This window comes from Heterodontus francisci, chromosome 1 (assembly GCF_036365525.1).
Source record: "Heterodontus francisci isolate sHetFra1 chromosome 1, sHetFra1.hap1, whole genome shotgun sequence".
Taxonomy (NCBI): Eukaryota; Metazoa; Chordata; class Chondrichthyes; order Heterodontiformes; family Heterodontidae; genus Heterodontus; species Heterodontus francisci.
Genome location: NC_090371.1, coordinates 193,038,120 through 193,052,176, shown reverse-complemented (window position 1 = coordinate 193,052,176; position 14,057 = coordinate 193,038,120). Strand labels below are relative to the sequence as shown.

Here is a 14,057-nt window from a genome sequence, read left to right as displayed (position 1 = left end):
TCAAGGGCAATTAGGGATGAGCAATAAATGAATAACGTTTCCTGCCAATTGCATTATAATGTGCCCAAACTTAAAAATGGGTCTAAGTCAGTGTAAATAATTGAGGCCGAAGGAAAGCGTGATGTACACAGTATATATTCCTTTTGTTAAGTATAAAAATTCAAATTTCAACTCACTCAACCAACGTACATGCAGATTAGGCACAATATGTTTAAGAACCTGCAACTGGAGTAGCTTTTCAATTTTTAAATATGACTTATACTTACGCCATCAACATGCATTAAAAGAGATTGAAAATACAGAGCAGGTCTCAGTGAGGATAACTTTTTTTCTTAAAACATTCCAACACCAGAAAAATGACTGTGCCTGAAAATCTGGTCATAATTTGGAGACTCTCTGGGCAAGCACAATTGCAGGAAACTCAGGTGAAGTTCATAACTTGGGGGTGAGGCCAGTTTTATGGGTGGAAATGCATTTGGGCAAAATGATCGATATCCCACCATGAAAGATCAAGGAGATTTGGGCATATTGCACTCAAGCATATAACTCACACCCAAAATTCTCCAATCTTTTAAGCAAGTAATTGGTTTGTGCCAGGCTACGTATGGCTTTGGGTGCAAATACATAGGAAATTCAAGGCCCTCACAACCACATGTGAGCTTCCAGGCGGTATTACCATATAATGATCAGGGGACAGGAGCCCTGGTTGATTTTCCATTCCCTAATCTAAAGGTAATAAAGGTAAATTGGGTAGAAACTGGGATCAACTAATTCAGCAAAGTCCAGAGAATGAACCTGGGATCATTTATTTATTTTTTATTTAGAGATACAGCACTGAAACAGGCCTTTCAGCCCACCAAGTCTGTGCCAACCATCAACCACCCATTGATACTAATCCTACATTAATCCCATATTCCTACCACATCTCCACCTTCCCTCAATTCCCCTACCACCTACCTATACTAGGGGCAATTTATAATGGCCAATTTACCCATCAACCTGCAAGTCTTTGGCTGTGGGAGGAAACCGGAGCACCCGGCGAAAACCCACACGGTCACAGGGAGAACTTGCAAACTCCGCACAGGCAGTACCCAGAATCGAACCTGGGTCGCTGGAGCTGTGAGGCTGCGGTGCTAACCACTGTGCCACCCATTCTAGCCTGTATGACTGAATTACCCACTGGATAAAATTGGACCTAGCTAAACAAACCAAGAAAAGAATTCAATTTTTTTCCCTCTTAGTTAGACATGCAAGCATAGACGTTCCATGTTAATAAGTGTCTACAAAGTTTTTTTTGAGGTGAAAATATTGCTAACTTTTTTTCTGGGAGAGCGATTATTTTAAAATCTTGAAGCTTTAATGAAGCAACAGGAGTAATTAGAACACAAACTACTTTTAATAACCATGCAGGGATATATAATTAATCTTTAATTAAAATAAGCTACTAGAAACCAATTTTAAAAATATTTATTGTTAGGTGTTACAGCATCAGCAGTTGAGAATTCACAGCAGGTTACATTACTTTGGCTCTGGTTTGAGTGTGCCTTCCAAAAAACACCAACGTGTAAAGCGGGAAAAGCTTATGTTTAGGAACAAGTATCCTAACCTGACAAATGCTGCTACATGTAGAGTTTTATTTTAAAATCATAAAATCATCTCTTGTGGTTAGCAGGTTAAGGGTTAAATAATCTCTCAAAGCTGCTGCGCCCCAGAATTTATTTACATTGAATCATTTATCAATAAGACCACAGTATCAAAAAATACAAGTAAAAATATCTGTAAAAGTATCCCACAGCTTGTTTATATAAAGATTTTTGTAGAACTCAAATTCTGCTCCGTGTACATAAGTGGTCCCATCAGTCTTTTTTGATTTAGAAGTTTCTTAACCAACCATTCAAATTGCTTTAGACTGTAGTAGTACAATAGCAAATACCCATAGCTCTTGTGTTTAAATACCGACAAGAATGAAAGAAAGATGAAATATCAGGGAAATAGCATTCTGAGAAGCTGCAAGATTTCAGAAATAGTGGCAAAGATAGCCATACAGCCACATAAGCAATTGATTTAGAGGAGTTGAATACAATTTGGAAAGATCCAGGAGTGGTTTGGGAAGGAACCAATGTACTCAAGCAGCTTTAAGTGACTCTGAATGGAAAATAAACAGAGAAACTGAAAACCAAGAAAAGAAGCCTTAAATCTTACTATAGCTAGTCATGACTGACAGGCAAGTGCAGATTTACGCATTTACCATATGCAATCAAAAGTGTGCACTGAAACCACACTGTGATATCAGCATACTCATTAATGTGTCTGTATATATTTTTTTGTCCTCCATTTTAGCCCACTATTTTTTTTTAAACTTTTAAAAAAAGTGAACACTCATTAAAAGAATAGACATAAGAATTTCATATGAACATACTAATGAGTTTACTAATATCACACAGCCTTAATTCAACTCAGAAACGAAATGAGAAAAATTAAATTGCAACCGACAAACTTTTTTTCGGCAGATGTACTTTGCTACCTCTAAATGCAATAACATTTTTGTCTTTAGTTAAATCCCCCATTTATATTAGGCAGAATAACTTTATAGTTTAAATAGTAGTTCTCAAAAGGCCATAAAGTAGATACGCAAATATTCACCAACATTGCATGTTTTTAAAAAAGTGGGTATTTCTAAAGGCAGAATATTGTATTTATTATGGACAGGGACACCATGGGTCAGGAAGTTGTGAGTAATCTCAGTGCAGCAATGTTTATTTTTGATTAATGTAAAGTTTTTTTTTAAATCAATCTTTTCTTGAAGCTTTTGGTTCTTCTAGCTGCCCTTCAGAAGACCTTCAGATTCAACACTAATTGACTTAAACCTTTAAGCTCTTTTTGTACCTCAGTTGATCCAGGTTTAAACAAAAATCAGATCACAAAGCACCCATAATGACACTTAACAGCACCCTTTACAATCCAAATATGCAACACATCATATATGTGCCCCCTAAAGGAATGCCTTCTTTACTATTCTGAAACTTCTCAGGGTGATCTCACTGAGGTGTCATGAGCTCAAATGGATTAAACCAAGCTAATGAATACAGGCTGCCATTTTGAAGCACTCGATACATGTCATCGTGCCACGTGACTGATGCCCCTGAGCTGTGTCCTCCAACCATCCAGTTCTAGTCGGCCTTCAGTGCTTTCCTGGTGCTGCTGCTCAAATAGGCCTCATAGAAAAACTGACAGAAGAGCACAAAATAGCTGAGGTACATGAGGGAGGACCAAACAATGTTGTGCATGTGGGACGGGCACTGACCCTGCTGCATCCACTCATACACCAAATAGTTAACAACGCAGCCCAATAGCATCTGGGTGATCTGTGTCATGGTGATGAACATGGCAAACTTGCGCGAGACTCTGAAGCCAGCTGCCCGCAAAGCGTAATAGGAGTACATAACAGCGTGCACGCCATAGTTCATTGTCATAAACCACCCTCCTCCAGCCACCATGTCTTTGTAAGAGTACCAGGAGTAAAGCAGTACTGTGATATGATGGTACCAGTGTAGGAAAATGAGCTTCTGCTTCCTCAGTATGATGAAGAATGTGTCTCCTGAAAAGACAAACAGAAACACTTTTGTAAAAAAGCTAATTTCATTGTGTGAAGTTTGTTTCTATTTGTATAAATGTTTATGCTGCAGTAATTTGACATCAAAAAAGCTAATACAGGAAAATTTTACATTTTTTCAGTTCATTTAAAATAGGTTATATAATCTACTATCACCCACAACTAGTGGTTCTAGATTTACACTTTTGAACGGGTTTATGAAGGAGTTCAAATGTTTGTTGAGCATACATTTCCAATCCTTTCAAAGTTTCTGTTTCTGCAGAAGTACAATCATTAAGATATTCCTTTAATTTAAAGAACCAAAAAGGCACTCTTTAAACTTTTGAAGTGGTGACCACCTGCTGTTCTTTTAAAAAAAAAATTCTGTACTTTAAAAAAGCATTTTAAACCGATTAAGTAAAAGCATTACCAACAGAAAATAACCTTCAAAATTAAGAGGGTGAAGGAAAGGGAGTCAAAAGATATCATTGGTGAATAGGATATCTATGACAATAAAATAGCTGCTTTCTAACATCATGTTAGCTTTAAAGAGGGACGTAGAAAACAATGTTTGTGGAACACAAACGTTTGGTTGTGATATAATATACAAAGCAGTTCAAAGATAACTATTCTGCAATTACCTGAGCACATAAGAGAATTTTTTTTAAAAAGGCATAATGCTTTCCATAAATATTCATCAAGCAATAACACACAAATTCAATGTCTTATTTGCTTTTTAATTGCATCGATCTTGAAGGTTTTTTTAAAAAAGAAGAATTTACAATGGAGGTTTGAAGGGAAGGTTTCACAGAAATAAACGAAGATTAGATTGGATACATGGTTTGTGCCCATTATGTATTTCTAGAACTTCTTAAAATGCACAGCTCAAAACTCCTAGGCTCATTTGTTTGTTGATAGCAATTATTCAGAGGCAGCACATTTGGAAATCTTCTTCCATGGCCCTGTGCCCCAATCAAATTTCCTTCAAATGCCTGACTTCAATCCCAAAATTGGCAGCAAGGCTTGGAGTGTGACTATAAATCAGCTATGATTGCCCCATTGTAAACTGCATCGCAATTTCTAGAACCCCTGATGGCACGTACCAAGTGAAAATAAAATGGGCAACTCTGCTTTTAATTTTGAAATCTAGTCCCCCAACAAAATTTTAAGCACTCTGTGAAGTCATTTGGATTAAATATAGAAAATCTGGCTTGGCAAACAAAAATAGAATGACCCAAGCACAGATCAAACTCATTCCTTTCACATACCAGGTAGAACCCAACATATCACTGACTCTACCCCACCCATTTCATCCATAAAAGTAAAGTTTTGCATAAATACTCAATTTACAAAACTAATCATACAAAACTCAAATCAATCAACCATCTCACATTTCCCACTATTCAACCTGCGCTGCTGATTCCAGACATGTAATTACAACAACAATTTATATTGCACCATTAGCACAGAGAAAGGCCTTGGAAGAAGTGAAACACAAAGATAAGAATTTAAAATTTGAGGAGTTGGGGCACTGACAGCTAATTTAGGTCTGCAAAGATAAGCGCGATGGGTGAGTAGGACTTCATACGGGGTATTAGAAGAGTAACAGAGTTTTGGAGGAGCCAAAGCTTATAGAGGGTAGAGCATGAGAGGCTGGTGAGAAGAGCACTGGAATAATCAAATCCGAAGGTTTCATCAGTAGATGGGCTGAGGCAGGAGTGGAGTTGAAGTATTTTGTAGAGGTGGAATAAAGTAGTCTTTGCGACGGAGGTCACGGGTCAGAAGCTCACCTCAGGGGTGGATAGTAGGTGGCAAATTGTCTGAGCCAGTGGTCAAAGAAGGAGATGGAATTGGTAGAATTTGTAGTGGCAGCCAAAGACCATAGTTTTAGTCCTGGTGTTTAGCTGAAGGAAGTTGTGGCCAATCCAAGGTTGATGTTGGACAAGTCTGATAACACAGAGGCAGTGGAGGAGTTGAGAGAGGTAATGAGCATAAATAGGAGCAGGATTAGACCATATGGCCCTTCGAGCCTGCTCTGCCATTCAGTACGATCATGCTCGATCTGACGCGATTCCACTTTCCTACCCGCTCCCCGAGAGGTCAAAAATTGGTCTCTCACAGCCTTGAATATACGTAACGATGGAGCACACAATTCTCTGGGGTACAGAATACCAAAGAGCTGGGTGTAGTGAGTATATATGTGGAATCTGACCCTGTCTGTGAATGTTGTCACCAAGGGGCAGCACTAGATGAAAAGAGGGGGTCAGGGATAGATACTTGGGGAACTCTGGAGGGAAATGTGTAAGAGTGAGAAGAGAAGCTATTGTTTGAGAAACTTATGGGATTGCAGCCAGAGTCAGAGTGGAAACAAATAAGGACAGTCCGACTGATAAGAGACATTGAAAGAGGATAGTGTAGTTGACAATGCCAAAGGCTGCAAAGATCAAAGAGGAGGGATAATGCATCATGGTTACCATTGCAGAGGAATGTCATTTGTGACTTTGATTACTGCCAATTCAGTGCTGGGACAGAAATCTGATTGACGAAATTCAAACAGGGAGTTATGGCAAAGATTGGCACTGATTTGGGAGGCAACACCACCACATTCAAATACTTTCAAAACGGGAGACAGAAGGACAAGGGATCAAGGATGACTTGAGGAGCAGTTAACGACAGCAGTTCTAAAATGGAGGGGGACAGTATCTGGGGCCAGCCATTTATAATGCTTGCTTGTCAGAAGTTAAAACTGAGTAATAAAGTCCATAAACCTCATACACTTGTAAGAGGTGAGAATGTAGTGGGTGGGAAGAGGGGTTAAAGGAGAAATTACAAGGTAATGCAGAAAAGAAATCAGAAGTTATCTCAAAGATGCTTTTGGAGTAGTGGGTGGTTTTGGCAGGGAAGAGGAAATTCAGGAGAGGGCGCAAGTGGTTGTGGCGTGGGGGGATGCTGAAATGTAGACTGAAATTTCAGAGATGAGTCGTCACTCAGAACATATTGATAATTCTTATCTCTAGGGGGATAGTGGGCGTAAATTGTTTTTTTAGCCCTTGTGAGGCGTCTGGGTTCTCCTTCTGCACTTTGTCGTTCGTGAATTCTGTATCTGTTTTGCTGGTGTCATGCTCATGAGAAGTGCAGCGATGAAAATACAGAACCCAAACTGAAGATTTATAAAATTTGTCTTTTCCTTTTTAAAAAAAGTGGACAATGTGCTGCAAGATGGCCACCGAAGGTCAGATAACCTGGCCCTATTTACTCAAATTGTCTTACAGTCTGTTAAGGACAAAAGGATACATTCCAAGCTAAGAGATGTCAATTACACCCAGCCTGAACCTTTCAAGAGACATTCCTGAATTGAATGGGTTCTTCTGAAACAAAGAAGGTCACCTCCTGGTCCATTGTTGATCAACACAGGGAGAGGGCCCTACATCTCCTAACAGAGGCAACATGTAAGAGATTTTTTACCTTAAAATGTAGTTCTCTGGAGAGAGAGGGGAACGATCACAATATCACAAAAGCCTGTCCAGCCTAGAAAAACCAAAGAAGACCTGCTGCAAATTCTGCACTTCAACTTGGTGCAGCAGAGAACTGAACGTGACCACCGCCTCCAGGTGGAAGCCCTAACCACCAGAAAATCTATACATAAACCAGGCCTGCAACTTTAAAGGAGAAACTGTCTTCAGAGAAGATTCAACAGATTTACCGAAAACCCTGAACACCTAGCTCAGTTCAAACTAATTGCCCTTTTCCTCTTCTTCTATCTATTCTTGTTTGTGCGTGCGAGTGAATGCATGCATGAGTGCGGCTGTGACCATTTAGGAAATGAACATTGTTCAATAAATAATCTTCTGTTTTAAACCTACAATAAAACCTGTCACTGCCTGTTTATTTGACAAATAAAACACAAGGGGTTAAAACCCTAGTAACAAATGTACATGCTGCAGTCTTTTGGAAGGTGAACAGTGGGAACCACCCACACCCCTTACCAATTGGCTGGACCACAGCTGCAGAAACCGAAGCAATATTATGTCTTTCCATAATCGGGTGTTTTACGAACATACGAATTAGGAGCAGGAGTAGGCCACTCGGCCCTTTGAGCCTGCTCTGACATTTAATAAGCTCATGGCTGAACTGATTACTCCACATGTCCACATACCCCGATAACCTTCCACTCCCTTGCTTATCAAGAATCTATCTACCTCTGCCTTAAAAATATTCAAAGACTCTGCTTCCACTGCTTTTTGAGGAAGAGAATTCCAAAGACTCACGACCCTCTGAGAGAAAGAATTTCTCCTCTTCTCTGTCTTAAATGGGTGACCCCTTATTTTTAAACAGTGACCCCCTAGTTCTAGAGTCGCCCACAAGAGGGAAACATCCTTTCCACATCCATCCTGTCAAGACCCCTCAGGATCTTATATGTTTCTATCAGGTCACCCCTTAATCTTCTACATTCCAGCGGATACAAACCTCCCCAATCTTTCCTCGTAAGACAGCCTGCCCATTCCAGGTATTAGTCTAGCAAACGTCCAACGCATTTACATCCTTCCTTAAATAAGGAGACCAATACTGTACACAGTTCTCCAGATGTGGTCTCACCAATGTCCTGAATAACTGAAACATAACCTCCCTACTTTTGTATTCAATTCCCCTCGCGATAAACAATGACATTCTATTAGCTTTCCTAATTACGTGTGTACCTGCATACTAAACTTTTGCGATTCATGCACTAGGACACCCAGAACCCTCTGCATCTCAGAGCCCTGCAATCTCTCACCATTTAGATAATATGCTTCTTTTTTATTCTTCTTGCTAAAGTGGACAATTTCCCACTTTCCCACATTATACTCCATTTGCCAGGTCTTTGCCCACTCACTTAACCTATCTATATTCCTTTGTAGCGCCCTTATGGCCTCTTGACAAGTTAATTTCCTACCTATCTTTGTGCCATCAACAAATTTAGCAACCATACCTTTGGTCCCTTCATCTAAGTCATTGATATAAATTGTAAAAAGTTGAGGTCCCAGCACAGATCCATGTGGCACACCACTCATTACATCTTGCCAACCAGAAAATGACCTATGTATGCCTACTCTCTGTTTCCTGTTAGCTAACGAATCTTCTATCCATGCCAATATGTTACCCACTATACCATGAGCTTTTATTTTCTGCAATAACCTTTGATGTGGCACCTTGTCAAATGCCTTCTGGAAATCCAAGTACAATACATCCACCGGTTCCCCTTTATCCACAGCACATGTAACCCCCTTAAAGAACTCCAATAAATTAGTTAAACATGATTTCCCTTTCACAAACCCATGTTGACTCTGCCTGATTACCTTGAATTTTTCTAAATGCCCTGCTATAACATTTTAATAATTAATTTCTCATTAAATGCAGCACAAGATTACTTTGACAAATCGGCCCTGTGTCCCAAAAAGCAAGAAAACAGAACTACATCAGTAGGGAGCAGTGTTCACGCTAGAATTCATTTCTCTTTTTGCACTGTGTTATTCCCCTCAGACTTTTTAGAAAAGACATAAATTTGTCCATGGATAAAATCTGCTTAATGCAGTACTCAGCTATGCATATGATTAAGTCACAGCTGGCAGGAGACAAATGGGCAGATGTACCTCTTCTACACATTTGAACAAAATTTCCAAACAGAGTTTATTTTTGTGGCGCTTTTAACCTGCTTTTCTCTTGTGAATAAAAGCAAAATACTGCCATGATCCATTGTGTTCCATTTTCCCAGTAACTCCTGACCCTCGGTCCTCTACAGTTCTGGTTACCCATTTAGCCCTCCCCTTCATGTTCTGCTTTTCTGGTTACTACACTCGCGCTGCACTCATTTGTAGTATTCAGGACTCTGGTGCTTTACAAAAATCTGTTCTAATTGGTGGCCATTTCAACACTCCCCCCTGCTCTCATGCTCACATCTCTGTCCTGGGATTGCTGCAGTGTTCCAGTGAACATCAACGCAAGCTCAAGGAACAGCATCTCATCTACCGATTAGGCACACTACAGCCTGCCGGACTGAACATTGAGTTCAATAATTTCAGAGCATGACAGCCCCCCACTTTACTTTCATTTTTAGTCATTTTTAGTTATTTTTTCTTCCTCTTTTTTTTTTTTGCATTCCTTTTTACATTTTTTACAATCTTTTTTTGCATTTATTTCATTTCATCTGAGTTTGTTCAGTTTGCTTACCCATTGTTTTTTTCAGGTTGTTTTTCTTTAGGTTTGCACTTGCTGATGTTCAATATTCAGTATATTCACACCTAATCTGTACTAATGCTTTGTCTTTCAACACACCATTAACATATTGTTTGCCTTTGCTCCGTGACCTTTTGGTCAGCTATGTGGCCTGGTCCAATCTGCACCTTCTCCTTTGTTATCTCTTGCCCAACCCCCACCTCACTTGTTTATAATCTGTGACTTTTCTAATATTTGTCAGTTCCGAAGAAGGGTCACTGACCCGAAACGTTAACTCTGCTTCTCTTTCCACAGATGCTGCCAGACCTGCTGAGTGAATCCAGCATTTCTTGTTTTTGTTTGTGGTTGATGGTCGGCACAGACTTGGTGGGCTGAAGGGCCTGTTTCAGTGCTGTATCTCTAAACTAAACTAAACTAAAGTGCAAGAAGCAACTTGATTGAAACATATAAGATCCTAAGGGTCTTGAGGATATGGAAAAGATGTTTCCCCTTGTAGGAGAATCTAGAACTAGGGATCACTATTTAAAAATAAGGGGTCGCCCATTTAAGACAGAGATGAGGAGAAACCTTTTCTCTGAGGGTCATGAGACTTTGGAATTCTCTTCCTCAAAAGGCAGTGGAAGCAAAATCTTTGAATATTTTTAAGGCAAAGGTATTTAGATTCTTGATAAGCAAGGGGGTGAAAGATTATCGGCAGTAGGCAGGAACATGCAGTTGAGGTTACAATCAGATCAGCCATGATCTTATTGAATGGCGGAGCAGGCTCGAGGGGCCGAGTGGCCTACTCCTGCTTAGTCTGTTCGTATGTAAATAAGATGCAAACGGAAATGTTTATATAAATTAAAGGCATCTGATACTGGCAGCTGAGTACAAGGAACAGCTAAAGAAAGCAAAGTCTGCTATTAGATCAGCTATAAGGCTAGCGAAAAAAGATTGCAGGCATTTGTGGAAGTAATTGGAAGGGCCATTTCAGTTCTATGAAGAGTCAGAGGCCTGTCATCTACTGTATTGGGCCACTGAAGGATGTTCAAGGACAAGTTACAAAGGGACTTACTGGGTATGGCAGAAACATTAAATGAGTACTTTGCAACAGTCTTCACTCTTGAAGATGATGCTCGACGAATAGAATTCAATTATTTTTTAATTCTACGACTAGTAGTATTAAATTAGATGAATATATTACTTTAGAAAGAATTAAGAACTTAAAATTAGATAGAACAGCCAGGCCAGATTAAATCCACCTTCAGGGAAATAAGACATATTACCCCTGCCCCTAGCCCATATTTTTTTACTGGCTCATTGCACTCTGGGATGCCTCCTGTAGAAGGCTAATGTAGTCACCTTTATTAAAAATGGAGACAAGATGGACCAGGTAACTATAGGCCTATTAGTTGCAATATTCGAGGGAGAGACATATTAGAGACACCAAATATATCTTTATAAAAAAAAAAGTCATGTCTTACAAATCTAACTATTTTTTGAAGGATTTATGAGACTGGCATTCAAAAGGGAATTAGTTATATCAAAAGGAAGAATGTGCAGGGTTACGAGGAGAAGGCGGGGAAATGGAACTGAGGGGATTGCTCTTTCAGAGAGCCAGTGCAGACACAATGGGCCAAATGGCCTCCTTCTGCATGTAACAATTCTGTGATGGTTGAGAGAAGCCCAGTAGACATCGTCTACTTATACTTCCAAAAAGGTAACCCGCACAAGAAATTTCTCGATAACATTGAAGTTCCTAGTATTTGTGGTAATATATTGAGCTGGACTGAGAAGTGGCTGACAGGACATAGGTAGAGAGTAGCTCTAGATGGATTTGAATCTGTTTGGAGACTGGTCACCAGCAGTGACTAGCATGGATTGGTTGGCTGTTGCTCTTGACTATTTTGATAAATGATCTGAATTTAGGTGTTGGGGCTATGATCCGCAAATCTGCATTTGATATAAGCTCTGTATGCATGTTAAGACTGTAGGTGATGCTTGACTGCTTCAGGAAGATTTTAATATGTTGTGAGATTGAACTCATGACTGATGAAATAATGTATAACATGAATAAGTGCTATGCAAGTGGGCAGGATGAATACTCAACATTCATACACCCTTCAAGGAAAAGCATTAAAGAAGGTGAATAAGGAAAGAGATTTGGGCATTCTAGTGCATACATCTCTAAAGGTATATGAGCAATGCCATGAAGAGATAGCTAGATCAAATAGGGTGCTGTGGTACATTCATGGGACAACTGATTACAAGATGAGGCATACTATTTTGCCCTTCTACAAGATCTTGGTCAGGCCTCACGTGGAATACGGTCTCCAATTTTGATCTCCTCACATGGTGAGTGAGATTGAGGCTTTGGAACAGGTGTAGAGGATGTCCACTAGATTAATTCCCAATATAAAGCATTTTATTTATCAAGATAGGCTAAAGGAGTTGGGACTCTACACCTTAGAGAAGCCTGATCCTAGAGGTGATCTGATTGAAGTTTAGAAGATAATGAAAGGAATAAACTGTGTACCAGTGGACAGGTTGTTCTAATTAAATATGCTAGCGAGGACCAGGCGTCACAATTTTAAGTTGTGTAAGTTCAAATCTAGGTTAGGTCTCGAGAAGCAGTTCTTTTCCCAGAGAATAGTGGACCTCTAGAAGAGGCTGTCTTCTTGTGCTGTGGACGCTGATTCGCTGAATTCCTTCAAGCAAGAACCAAATCCATTACTGGCTGGGGCAGACACACCTCTTCCAAAAGATAGGTACTTCAGGGCTAGTGACTTCCCAGACTATTTTTGGTGTGTTAGAGGAATTTCCCAGAAATTTTACCCTCAAATTGGCCAGGGTTTTTAAATCTGGTTTCTCGCCCCCTCCCAGGATATCATATGGTTTCAGGTTGGGTGGGGAGTGTATAAATTGTGATACACAAGGTATTGCAATGTGTGGGAGAGGCTGGATGGACCAGAGGGTCTTTAGCTATCTGACATTGTTTGTTTACATGTTCGTGTCACAATAAAATACCAACAATTCTGAAAGTGGGAGAAAGCTGGGAATTTCAAAATTTGTTGATGACATAAAATTTGGAAATATTGTGAACTGTGAGGAGTGTGTTAGATTTCAAGAGGACATAGGCAGGTTGGTGGAATGGGCAGACATATAACAGATGAAATTTAATGCAGAGAATGAGGAGAGACAATATCAAATAAAGGGTAGAATTTTAAGGGGGTGCAAGAACAGAGAGACCTGAGATATATGTGCACAAATCATTGAAGGTGGCAGCACCTTGAGGAAGTGGTTAAAAAGGCATACGGGATCCTGGGCTTTATAAATAGAGGAATAGAGTACAAAAGCTAGGAAGTTATGATGAACCTTTTGAACACACTGGTTCAGTCTTAAGTGGAATGTTGTGTACAGTTCAGGGCACCACACTTTAGGAAGGATGTGAAGGCATTAGAGAGGGTGCAGAGTATATTTACGAGAATGGTTCCAGGGATGAGGGACTCCAGTTATGTGGATAGACTGGAGAAGCTGGGCTTGTTCTCCTTCAAGAGAAGGTTGAGAGGAGATTTGACGGCGAAGTTCGAAATTATGAGGAGTCTCGACAGAGCAGATAGAGAAAAATAGTTCCCGTTGGTGGAAGGGTCAAGAACCACAGAACACCGATTTAAGGTGATTGGCACGAGGAAAAGCTTTTGTATCCTACAGGTAGTTAGGTTCTGGAAGGCCCTGTCTGAGAGTGTGGTGGAGGCAGATTCAACTTTGGCTTTCAAAAAGGAATTGCACACGCACCAGAAGAGAAAAACTTTGCAGGGCTACAGGAGTGGGTGGGGGAGTGGGACTAGCTGGCAGGGACATGATGGGCCGAATGGCCTCCTCCTGTGCTGTAATCATTCTATGTTAAGAGTTTTAAAATAGGCAACACACTAACAGCCTTTGCCAAAGCTGAAGGATCAGAAGATTGATGAATGACAGATAGAAATGAAGGAATAGGACATCCAAGGTATAGGTATGAGTCTGCAGGCAAATGACAGAGTGACCCAGCACATAATCCCAGATGATGGCAGCTCAAGTGAAGGTGGTGCTGCAGGAAGTGATTCCTAGTATTGTGATCCTTCCTGTCACTCAAGACCACCACTCTCATAACACTAATACAAAAGCAAAATACTGCGGGTGCTGGAAATCTGAAAGAAAAAACAGAAAATGCTGGAAATATTCAAGTCTGGCAGCATCTGAGTTCTGAGAAAAGTCACAGACCTGAAACACTAAC

General features: G+C 40.1%; 1 protein-coding gene across 2 annotated transcripts in view; it reads right to left on the bottom strand.

Moving 5' to 3' along the window:
• Positions 1-1,452: 1,452 nt before the first annotated feature.
• LOC137374103 (very long chain fatty acid elongase 6) overlaps positions 1,453-14,057 on the bottom strand; it is a 162,817-nt gene continuing 150,212 nt past the window's right edge. For both annotated transcript variants that reach the window (XM_068039863.1, XM_068039873.1), the window contains exon 4: positions 1,453-3,598. In XM_068039863.1, coding sequence (XP_067895964.1) covers positions 3,171-3,598 — 428 coding nt within the window. In that variant the 3' untranslated portion in view covers positions 1,453-3,170. The remainder of the gene's footprint in view (positions 3,599-14,057) is intronic.